The 12,015-nt window shown below is 46.0% G+C and overlaps 1 protein-coding gene across 26 annotated transcripts in view; it reads left to right on the top strand.

Moving 5' to 3' along the window:
- Positions 1–12,015, top strand: part of ptk2ab (protein tyrosine kinase 2ab) — a 52,061-nt gene that overhangs the window by 6,481 nt on the left and 33,565 nt on the right. For 9 of the 26 annotated variants that reach the window (XM_042106604.1, XM_042106606.1, XM_042106605.1 and 6 more), the window contains exon 1: positions 11,388–11,672. In XM_042106604.1, coding sequence (XP_041962538.1) covers positions 11,585–11,672 — 88 coding nt within the window. In that variant the 5' untranslated portion in view covers positions 11,388–11,584. The other 17 variants (XM_042106589.1, XM_042106595.1, XM_042106591.1 and 14 more) reach the window with 7 other exon arrangements.

Genomic DNA, 12,015 nt, shown 5'->3' on the forward strand with positions numbered 1-12,015 from the left:
TATTGCTGTCAGGCAATTTCACATCAACATTTAAATGTGAAGCTAAACGGTAGCAGTCGTGTGTCAATTCTAACTTTACTTCTCAGTGGTATGCTATAATTTCCTTTAATGCTGGCCTGATTGAACTGGTGTCCTTGTAGTTATAGTTGTGTAAGGTATTTTAGATCTTGTCTAGACCTGTTTATTCTCTTACAGAATGTCAGCTGACAGCAGTTGAAATACCTGTGGAAATTAGAGATGAACCGATATAGAATTTTAGGGCCGATAACGATAACCGATATTTATTGGTTTGTTGTGACTGATACCGATACGATAACCGATAATATTACTCTTGAAAAAAAATTGTGAAAAGTGATTTGGGGAAAGCATTTAATGAGCATAATTTTATTGCAGTAATTTTACCTACCACCAAATGATGGACATAACTCATAATAGTCCTCAATAGTACGGCAGTCAACAACATAACAGTAGCCTAGCCCTACAGTATGTGTGGCTCCTTTAAGTGAACCTGACATCAGTGAATTGCGAGTGAGTGGCTAGAGAGTATGAATCATTTTCATTTAGGACTAAACGCTCATAAACGGCTCAGCTTGGAATAAGCTACAGTATAGCGACCAAATCAGTGTTTGTGAGGGAAACTTAGGTTTAGTTTCAACTGCGGGTAACTGAATAAAGCTGCAACTCCTCAGACTGTATCTTATGTCCGTCTATTCTGTTGCGCACAACCTGCTGCAGCAGAAATGAAAGGAGTTAGCCCCGAAGGTTGTAATAACTTATTATGATGACCTGTCTGGAACTGAAGCACGAATGGTTAGCATATTTCTAGGTAATAATACAAAGCCCAAGCTAAAGTAATGCAAATATAACACTAAAACACAACTTAGAACTGGGCCTACTTATGTACTCGTCCCACTAACGAGTTTGTTTATTTGTTTCCCCGACCAGCGCGGTAAAGTGCAAACACGCCAGCACAAGACGGCTCTAGATAGGGCTGAGCTCCGTTCTGTTAAGGTTAAATGGCGGATCATTCACGAGAGGATTTTGAGATGCACAGATTCCCAAATGAACGCATATCCACAGATTTTGTTAGAGTGGTGAAATACATTCACACCGCTGACATTATATGGAGGAGAAAGTATAGCCAACCAAGCTCAAGTAGCTCAGTGTAGCCAGACGGACCTTACGTAGGCCTAAATTAGGACTTTAAAAAATATTGGCGCAAATTATCGGCCAGAATTCTGTTATCGGACCGATAATAATATTTTCATTTTTTCACTTATCGGCTAATAATATATCGGCCACCAATATATCGTGCATCCCTAGTGGAAATTCACATATATGACCTGTTATGCCTTATGTTGATCACACAAACTAACTCTCCACAGATGTCTTTATCTGGTGACTTTCAATGCTAATGTCATTATCTTCCTGGATCAGGGATACTACAGCTGCCTTCCTTAGCTTCAGTATATTCTGTGGAGACGTGTCTGTGTGGTGTGGTGTGGTGTGGTGTGCAGCTGTGCTTCTTTGACTCGCAGTGCTGGAGTACACAGGCCCGCATGCATGACTCAGCACTCTGTGCTGCTTTGACTCACAGTGCTGGAGTACACAGGCCCGCATGCATGACTCAGCGCTCTGTGCTGCTTTGACTCATAGTGCTGGACCACACAGGCCCGCATGCATGACTCAGCACTCTGTGCTGCTTTGACTCATAGTGCTGAAGCACACAGGCCCGCATGCATGACTCAGCGCTCTGTGCTGCTTTGACTCACAGTGCTGGAGCACACAGGCCCGCATGCATGACTCCGCACTCTGTGGTGCTTTGACTCATAGTGCTGAAGCACACAGTCCCGCATGCAGGACTCATCGTTTGTGCTGCTTTGACTCATAGTGCTGGAGCACACAGGCCTGCATGCATGACTCAGCGCTCTGTGCTGCTTTGACTCAGTGCTAGAGCACACAGGCCCGTATGCATGACTCAGCGATCTGTGCTGCTCATGACATCTCACTTCCGACATGTTTTTTTTGCTGGCTGAGCCAAAGGTACACAAACCCCTGCTCAGATAACCTTGCAGTCATGAGAGAAGCCAACGAGAGGTTAACTCTCCTCACTTCTACCAGCAGGATTTTTTGTGATTTGTCAAACGAAATCCATATCTTTATTTGAGATTGGAGACGGCAAACTTTAATATAGTGTATTAATCTACACTATATTTTACACCGCAGGGGCCTTTAGTGAGCCCTTACGTATCCAATCATTCTATTTTGTGCAAATTTGCAGATGAACAAACACCCTCATATGCCAGCTGTCCAATCACAGGGCTTATTTCTGACAACTTGCTCTTCGAGCTGACAGCATAAGCTGTGGGTCATGCTTAATTGATTGATTGAGAAATGATTCCCGTCCATTCTAATGTGCCCGTCCAATGCGTCCATCCTCTCTCCACTCCTGTCGTGTCATCTGTCCAAGTTAATCCCTTCGCCAGTTTTGTCAGGCAATGCTTTTCTTGGCCTTACAGCAGGCGATTGCACTGACCAATGTCAAGGTGCATCCCATGCACATAGCCCGAGTTTCTCTGTGCAGGGTAAGCAGGTTGTGTGGCATTAAAGGCAGCAGCTGGGCAGTGACCACAGGTCTGCTGGACAGCCCCAGGTGGTCGTAGACTCGATCGTACACTCTGGAGTCTGACTTAGGACCAGAGCATCTCTAGAGTTGGCACAGCCCCCATGAACATGAACCATTTGACACTAATGTGTTTGGTAGGCTTGGGTATTACTACTTAGTGCTCTGGTCACTGCTCCACTCCCCTCCCGCCCACACACACATCTTCACTGTCATCACTCACATACATCATACATACAGTACTCTGCTTGCAATAGTAAGTCCCTTCACCATACTTGCAGTACACTGCCCCCCCCCCCCCCCCCCCCCCCCCCTCTCCCCTACATACACAGCACATTATTTCATCGGGAAGCTTTTCCAACACACATCCCCAACATACTTACAGCACACTGCCCCCCCCCCCCCCCCACCAATACACAGCACATTGTCTCATCTCCTCTGTCATCCCCCCAACACACACACCAAGACCCCTGGCAGTTGGGTTAGCCCCTTGAGCCGTGGATCTGCCCAAGGTTTCTTCCTTGGTAAGGGAGTTTTTCCTTGCCCCTGTTGCTCTTGGGTGCTCTTTGTTGGTGCCCCCCCAATCCCAATCCTCCCCCCCAATCCCAATCCTCCCCAAAGTCTGCTTTATTTTTTCCTCCCCCACCTTTCTTATGCAGCCCTTGCCACTTAATCTACTAAACCCCTCTTCTACTGCACTTTTTACCCCCCCCCCATAAACGCACAAATAGGCTGACACCAGACATAATTTCACTGCATTTCTTACTTCAAGTAACTATATGCATGTGACAAACTTTCCTTGTATCCTTGTATCCTTGTGTAATGTGTCAATTAGGCAAAAACCAAAACAATGATATGACTTTGCAGTGCAGAAACCTATAGGCCTCTTTCCAATCTATAGCTAATCTTTAGTAATCTCTATTAAAGATGGCAGGTTTAGTTTTACAAATAGCAAAACAAAATCCTGCAGGTTTTCATGAGTCTGAGTCAGGCCTGAGTGTCCCTGAGTACTAGATGTTTGACCTTGGTCTGTCTAGCACCTTGCTCTCCCAGTTAAACTAGAGTAACACCTTTAAAATGCTGTTCATGGAGGTGTTGAGTATCACATGGAGGTGTTGAGTATCACAGCGAGGCCTGTAGTATTCAGTGTGCCATCAGGCTGAATTTGAGGCAGTCTGCCACCTCAGCTAGCAGCTAACAGGACGGCGCTGAGTGTTGCCCTGGGCATGGCTGGCATTAATGATAGCAGCTTGGCTGGCGCTCACAACGTGCCAGCACACCAGCTACTGCTAATGACCTGACGTGTGTGTGTGTGTGAATATTAATGTGTGCCTCCTCCACCTGGCACATTCTGATGGACTCTAATCAACTCCTTCAGTAGTGGTCTGAAAACAGGTGGAAGCACACAGTCTAATTTTGTTCTTTTTCTTTTCTAGATATTTCAAGGATATCACATTACTACACAGGTAAGTGCTCATTAAACAGTAATTAATAATGTTTGTCTGTTTTTAATCTGTATTAAACACAGTTATATTTAATCTGAATTAAATGCAGTTACATTTATGTGTTTCTGAATTGTTTCGATAAATGAATAATTCATTTATTCATTGTCTTGACAGTTCTTTTTTTTTGCTTAAAATGCATTCCTTTCATACTGTATAATGGTTGTTTAGAATGCAGGACAAAAGCATTTATCACTGTCTATCTCAAGGATGCACACCCTTAAAGGTGGTGAGACCTTTGAGGACAAATGATATTCATCCAGAAGTTGTGTGATCTAGGTAAAGCAATAGTAGGTCTCAGCAACTGTAAAGAGTGTCATAACATTTCATTTGGAGTAGCCTATCTATCCAGTCAATGAAAGGGCTTGCATTTTATGTGAAGTATCAGTCTCTCGCTGCAGTGGAGGGTCTGTTGAATTTGGCTGTAGTTGTTTGACTGGAGGCCCCAGTGTGAGCGCTCCCCTGTGTCTCAGGAGGATGTGGCTTGCTGAGGTGATATTTGAGGCTTTGAGTGCTCCCTGTGGGAGGCTAGGCTGCCAGGAGGTCCCCTGTCTCAGCACTCAATACAGGGAGAATCTGGGACTTAACAGCTGCATGTGGAACACCAGGGACTGTGTGGCAAGGCAGGTACAACGGCTTTGGTTAAGGCAGCACTTAATGCTTGTCTTTGGTGTTTTTTTAGACACATCCACTGTAGAGTCTTTGAGAGCATAGTTATGGAAGCGCCGCTTTTAAGATTGACCGTATTGTCTTTTTCAGGTCAAATGGCCTTTTGAATGGGAGTGTTAAAGCACTACTATTTTGATGTGATCATACTATGATCACATCAAAATCGCTATTTTTAAAACACTAAGAAGGCTTGACGCAACACAAAACTTTGCTCAAAGTATCACCAGGGTCTGGGTACACATAAACTTGAGCATTGAGAACATTGTTTACTAAAAAGAAAGGTTTTGGCAAGATGGCATCGAGCGGAAATAACAACTGCTAAAGTGAGTTGTTCAAAACCTTTCTTTTTAGTTAACTCGTTTTTAGTAAACTCTATCTCCATCAAACTATATCAAAAAATTGAGTCCACTGATTGCTTATCCATATTTAACAGCACTGACCTGATAGGATCAGTTATACATTTGCAACATTCCGGACATCCTTACATCCATGTCTGTTAGATAACCTCATTTCTTGAAATCTTCTTTAATGTTAGATGTCTGACTTTACAGTGATTCAGTTTCAAGTGTGCCACTGATTTGATATACTGTAGCTACCTGTACCTCATTTGTCTGGTGCTCTTTGCTGGTGTGTCTTGTCATGTGCTCATATGCCAAAGGGGTAAATAAACCCCTGGCCCGCTCTATGTAAGCTGGCAGTGGCAGGTGCAGCCTACTTACTGCCTATCGTTGCACCGTTTGTTGACTCTGGAATCTGAGCTCACTGTGTTAATTCTGTGGCAAAAAATGACCAGTCCTTTCCCACAAACATTAGATATGTCTCCATGAAACCTATTTCCTAAGTTCAGTTGACTCACTAACCTTTAAAGCTGCTGTAAATGATTTTTCCATCTGATGTTGCTATTGCATAGATGAAAAATGTTTATTCCTAGAACCCTCCCAAAGTATCAGTGTCATCTGACTAATTCTAATGTACAGACAGCAGGGGGTGGACTTGTATGTTAACTTGTGGAACAGTATACCATTGTTGCTTAGAGAGCAAGCAGCAACAATGCACAAAGGGCTTGGCTTGCTCTGCATTCGATAGGTATCCTAAGTAGGCTTACTATATTCCCCTCTCAAGGCAATGGAATGTTGAATAAATACAGTGATGGCTCAACACAGCAGATGCTTCAAATGATTGACTCTCAAGCTGGGCTTGATTATCATTCTTCTGGAGTAGAATGCTAAACAGTGCCTGCTGGAGTAGGATTCATTGTCCACCTATTCGACTGGTGTTCAACTCCACTCAGTATCTAGTGGGTCTTGTCTCTGGATACGTTTGCTGTTTGCTTGCAAATGACTGTGTTTTGAGGGAGGCAGTGCAAAAGGGATGGTGATTAGTGATAAAGTGGTCATTTGTACAGCTCCCCACTCCACAGTGTGTCCAGTAGCTTGCCCTGAACGATGTAGCTAGATAGACATTCTCATTTTGCTTTGTGTAGTTCCCCAGATTAGATTTCTGCTTCATGTACACAAATCTTGTGTTTTGTACTCAGAATGTGTTCTTTAGTATTCGGTTGATTGTGTGTGTGGCTGTTAAGATGTTTTGTGTTTAGTGGAGCAGACACAGGGCGCAGAGCACAGCAGGTGTGGCCACAGTTTGATCAGGATTGCAGTGTGCATGTAGAGTTTGGGCTTACATAGTTTCCGATCATCCCCTCATCCACTTGTTTTCAGGCTGCCAAAGCTGTCTTACCCTGTGTGTGTGTGTGTATGTGTGTGTATGTGTGTGTATGTGTGTGTATGTGTATGTACGTGTGTGTGTGTGTGTGAGAGATTTAAGACCTTGAGTGGTGGTTTGTAGTGGAGGGCTCTTGGCAGGGGCAGCCTGGGGCCGAGTGCTTTGCTGGCCCGCCGTCCACATAACAACCCGGTCAGACTGGACATGCAGCTCTCTTGTGCTGTGGAGGAGGCCGTGTCGTCTCTGTAAACAGGGGAGGGCTGAGGGAATGGCTGTGAGGGAGGGAGGGAGGGCCCCTGCATATGAATGAGGACAGATCCCCCCTCTCCACCAACTCGCCTCCTGTCTCCCCCTCTTTCAGCTGCCTCGCTTTGGCTTTGCTTACCCACTTCAGTCAAAGGAAACATGCTCTCTCTTTCTCGCTCTCCCTCCCTCTCTCTCTTTCACTCACTCTCTCTCACTGCCCCTTTCCCACCCTCCCTCCCATACCCACACTCTGCCTTGCTCTCTCGCTCTCGCTCTCTCTCTCTCTCTCTCTCTCTCTCTCTCTCTCTCTCTCTCTCTCTCTCTCTCTCTCTCTCTCTCTCTCTCTCTCTACACACACACACACTAACCCACCCACTCTCTCTCTCACACACTCCCACCCGCTCCTCTTGGGAGAGTCTCGCTGCAGCGGCACTGTGTCCTGGATATGAGCAGCAGAAGCTCAAATGAGATGTTCTGGAGCTGGAGAGAAATGGAGGATTTTTTGGCTTTGTTTTAAGTTTTTTTTTAAGTTTTTTTTATTTTTTATCTTTCAACCACGTTTCTGCCTTGATTAATTTTGAAAAGCAACACGCGTAGCGGGGAAATTTGTTTTTGATGCTGTTGGCTGCGAAAACCCTGTGGATTTGTTAAATAAGGGCAGGACTGAGACAGTGGAGGCAGCACGTGAAGCAGCTCTTCTTCGATGCCATTCTCCCATCTCCATGACCTCTCCAAACCGGTTTCTGTTTTTGTGGGAAGGGGGGTGCTCCGTTTGGTGAGTTGGTGATCCTCGGAGCTTACGAAACACCTGCACTGGTTCTGCCCCAGCGAGCCCTCTGGCAGTGCGTGCACCCCCCGTGTCCGCTTCTGCTGTGGTGACCGCGGTGAGCCGGTGCCAGGGGGCCGGCTTGGGGCCGGGGGCGGCTGCCGGGGCTCTATGCGGACGCAGGAGCGCTGGGCAGCCGCGGGGCCTGGAGCGCGCCAGCAGGCGGAGACCACATGGAGTCCAGCGGCTGCAGCCCCTTTCCCCTGTGCTGGACACGGGGCGCCTGCGTCTACTCCTACGGCCCGCCACTGCCAAGTATGTCCATCACACCACAGCGGCTCTGGAGACGCCACGCTCCTCTGCCACGCTCCTCTGTCGTGCTTCTGTCTCTGTGAGATACGAGCAATGCTTTCACTTGGTGTTCAGTAACGAGCCGCATGAAGGAACTGTCTTTGTCTTGTCATCTGATAGTGCTGAAAGATAATGTTGAAAGCTTGATTTTAGAGATGTCCTTCAAATGGAATGCTCTGTTTCTGTTGTTTAGTTGTTTGTGAGTCAAGCGTTGCCCTTTGTGCGTGTAATCAGAGCTATGATGGAACTGAGGTAGATTGCAGAAGCCCAGAGTCCTCATGTTACTGTGCCTGAGCTATAGAGATCCCTTTATGATCCAGCTCCATAATTACGCAATCCAACAAAAGCCCTGTTTCTCTCTCGCTGCCTCATATCAATCAGCTGTTTTAATGACGATCTCTCCAGCTGCACTCAGAACACGATAAACTCCTGGCTGCGTCTTACCGGAGGGCCAGCGCTGCATGAAGCGGCTTCATTACTCAGGGATGAATTCCCATTCGTCTTGGACTGATTAAGTGTCAGTGTGCTGTGTGATTAGTGTGCCTTCCCAGAGGTGGATAACTAGGCCATGTACCTGCAAGTGCCAAAGCAGCGGCAGCAGCAGCTGGCTTGCCTTGCTTTGCCCTTCTCCAGTTCAGCTACTCACTGGAGCTGGATTGGATCCCCCAGTATCTGGGTAAAAGACTAAATGGAGCATGTTAGATAATTCAGCAGCTCCAAAAATGCCTAATGGCCTCCTGGAGGTTGAGCAAAGGTAGCTATCTGATTTCATGCTGTGACAAGACACAGCACACATACTTTTTAGACAGAATTTTGTGGTTGAGGTTACCAACGGAATGACTTGGTTAGTTACATAATACATAATATCCTAGGGAGCCTCTTTGATTGTGTTAATTAAAAGCGCTTAATGGATATACTTTAATATTCTGTGGACTTTTTGACGGCAATGCAAGTTTGGGTGTAAATTCATCGTTCGCACCCATAAAAGCCATGGTTATATGAAGACTAGCGTCTCAAGTTATATTGTGGTGCTATCCATCATGGTCTTTCTGATATGAATGTTTTTCCAGGCCAAAGGTATCAGGTGAGATGTTTTTGAATGCTGTAGGGAGCCCCCTGTTCACTTTGACCAGTGCTCAGCTATTGATTTCAGTCATGAAAAGAAGAATGCACCGGCATTCTGTGCAAACTAAACAACGTGGGAAGTAAACTAACAACTTAAAAATGCACAAGATGGGCAGGTTACATGTTCCTAAAAGAGATTTTGGAGGCTGTTTCTTGATTGGTGCCTTTTTACCTAGCTTTGCTTTGACCATTTACAGTTAAATCAAAGGACCTTAGCCACAGGAGATGTGGGTTTTGCTCTATTGTACTGTTTTTGTACTCTATGTCTAAAGGCTGACAAGTAGATGGATTGAAGTGTGCAGTCCTAACTCTCCGTAATGTCGGCGTAAAATCCCCCTTTGAGTGGACAGCTGAAATGTGAGCCGGCTCTCAGCTCTGGCCTCTTTTCAGACGCCCGTTCCCAGGTAGCACGGAGCTGATCTTCTTACCTGCTCTCCCAGCTGCTCTGGCTCTCTGACCTCCGTGCTCTTGTGACTGGCGCCAGTGTTTGCTACCTACGCTACCAGCAAATGATGATGGTGGTGGGGGGGGGTGTCTCTGAGCGGATGTGGGATCAGGTGTAAACATTATAAGCTATAGACTATGACACCACGCATTGTTGTGTGGATATCTGTTGCCCTATACCATAACACACTATAGCATGGTTATATACAGTAATGCCTTTGTTATGTGTGCATCTCCTTAGGCCTTTACAGTCCCCGCTCATTGCCGTAAGAAAGTTACTTAAGCTTAAATTTTTCACTATTGTCAGAGATTTCTGCCACATATTTCGCAGGTAAAATACATACTTTTGAGGTAAGGAGGTTAAATAGACACTTGTGAGGTAAGGAGGTTAAATACATGCTTCTGAAGTGTTTTAAAATGTCAGGTTGCTTTGAATGCTGGCACTGTGTGAGAATAATGACCGAATGGTCATTGGGCCACAAATGGCACTCATAACTTATAATCATTAATCTCACTTTGCATTAATTCCAGAGACCCGCTGTGACCGTACAACTAAAAGGTTCCCAGAGGATACCTGAGCTGTTGGTCCAGAGAATGCTGAATGGTTTTTTGTAAGGGTCAGGGAAGGGCAGGCAGAGGAGAGTGCCTTAACCATACACAAAGGCAAACATCTATTGTGCAATAGGCCTGACAGCTGATGGCAAGTCTTGTGACTCCAGTCAATACAGAGCAGTATTTGATACACTCCTGGGAGAAGTCACCCATGAGTAACCTACACAAGGACTAGGAGGAGCAATGATGCAACCACTGACTTGACCCTGAAGGATGAGCAGCTCGTCCTTATTCGTAAGCTTTCGACTGCCCTCTCATTTGATCTCAACGTCATTGTTTATAATGGATGCCACTTGCTTATTATGGTTTTCATCACCTTGGAAGATGGGAGTGGTTGTCTGAAAACCCAGTGGCATACATTTCTGGTACAACAGAAGCAGTGTATTTGATGTAGTGTTTTGCGTCCACTTGTGGCTGTGGCTGTGGCTTATATTGGCTGAGCTCTCTGGACACAGTAGTGCAGGCCGCGGCAGCCAAGCAGAAGAAGGCTGTATTGATTGGACGCTCATCTCCCTGCGTCTGCTGCTGCCCATTGACCCAGCAGTCTACAAGTATCTCCAATTCAGCAGATGGAATTTGTCCAACCCTGTTCACCAATGATTAGTGAGACAAAGCACTTTTGAAACCATGGAACATTGTAGCCTCTGGGGCTGGTGGCTGGCAGACAATGTGGTGGAAGTGGAGGTTCAGCTCAGCTGTGATGAATTCGGCCACTTCGTTATTTCCTGTCCTGTACTTATAGATTAATTGCATGATTATTATAACCGCCCAAAACTGTTGCCAATTTTAAGTATTTATGCAACAATGCTATGATTTCCTTCCATTGCTACAGACTTAGCTCAGGTGTTGAGTCTACATTTCCTGAAAAACAAACATGTTTAGGCTGCAAGTACACACCTGTTTCTACTATTCCTACTAGTTCTCAAAATAACTTCATTTGAAATTTTGAATGGACAAAACCCAACAGTGTTGTAAAGTCTTTTTCTGTTACGAGGGAAGAGTGACAGGCAGTCAGTGTCCTAGGCCCCACCTCACTGATATGCTGTCTGGCGGAGCTCCCATTATTTGTTTACCAAGATTAGCTTTTTCCGTGAGCCAACCAGTGAAGCGCAGTGTGCTTGTGTGCGTTGGTGGCGCGGGGTTAGCGGCAGGATCCCGTCCTGATAAAGGGCTGTTTTCGCACAGACAAGCCTGGCCCTGAGCCCATCCTTCAGGAAGGGGCTTGATGCATTCTCGGGGGCTCCACTGGAAAGGACCGACAGGAACAAGATCTGCACCGACCGTGACTCAGCCAGAGGATTCAGAGCAGCCAGGGGTATTGTGATAACCAGGATGTGACGTGCCGACAAAGGAAACTCCGGCATAAGTGTTCTTGTGTGTGTGTGAGTGTGTGAGGTTGAGAGTGTAATCTTTTTTACTGGGGCTGGAAACCCCCAAAGAGATAAAGCAGTTGGAAGATAAAGCAGTTGGAAGTGAGCGGAGGTAGATGTCCAGGGCGCGAGGTGCTGTCCTGATTGGGCGCTCATGTGTATGGAGAGCCGCCGTCGGCGCCGCGTCCCACTGCTCTGTGGCTCCAGAGTGGTGTGGAGCTGCTGGCCTTTCCGTGTCCGAGGTAGGGAATGAGTGCGCACAAGCTCCTGCTCCTGCGCCGCTGCCTTTAGTCTGGTGCACTCTGTAACGTTACGACAACACAGGGAAGGGTAAAGGTTGGAAGGGTATTTTGTGGTGTTGTAAGCACATGCCGAGTTGTGCTATTCCAGAGTTGCTGGTGTTTACATAGCTCATTTTTGCTGTTTTACAGTTCTGAAGTCTCTGTAGTTTCATTGGAGTGTTTAGCCTTGCCTCAGAGGAATTGAGTGAGTCCATGTTTCCGTTTCTGTCCGACTTGAAATATGTTGATAGTAGACACAAAGTTCAGAAGGGCCAACTTTAGAGTGATTGACCTACAAATGTTT

Source organism: Alosa sapidissima, chromosome 10 (assembly GCF_018492685.1).
Source record: "Alosa sapidissima isolate fAloSap1 chromosome 10, fAloSap1.pri, whole genome shotgun sequence".
Classification (NCBI taxonomy): domain Eukaryota; kingdom Metazoa; phylum Chordata; class Actinopteri; order Clupeiformes; family Clupeidae; genus Alosa; species Alosa sapidissima.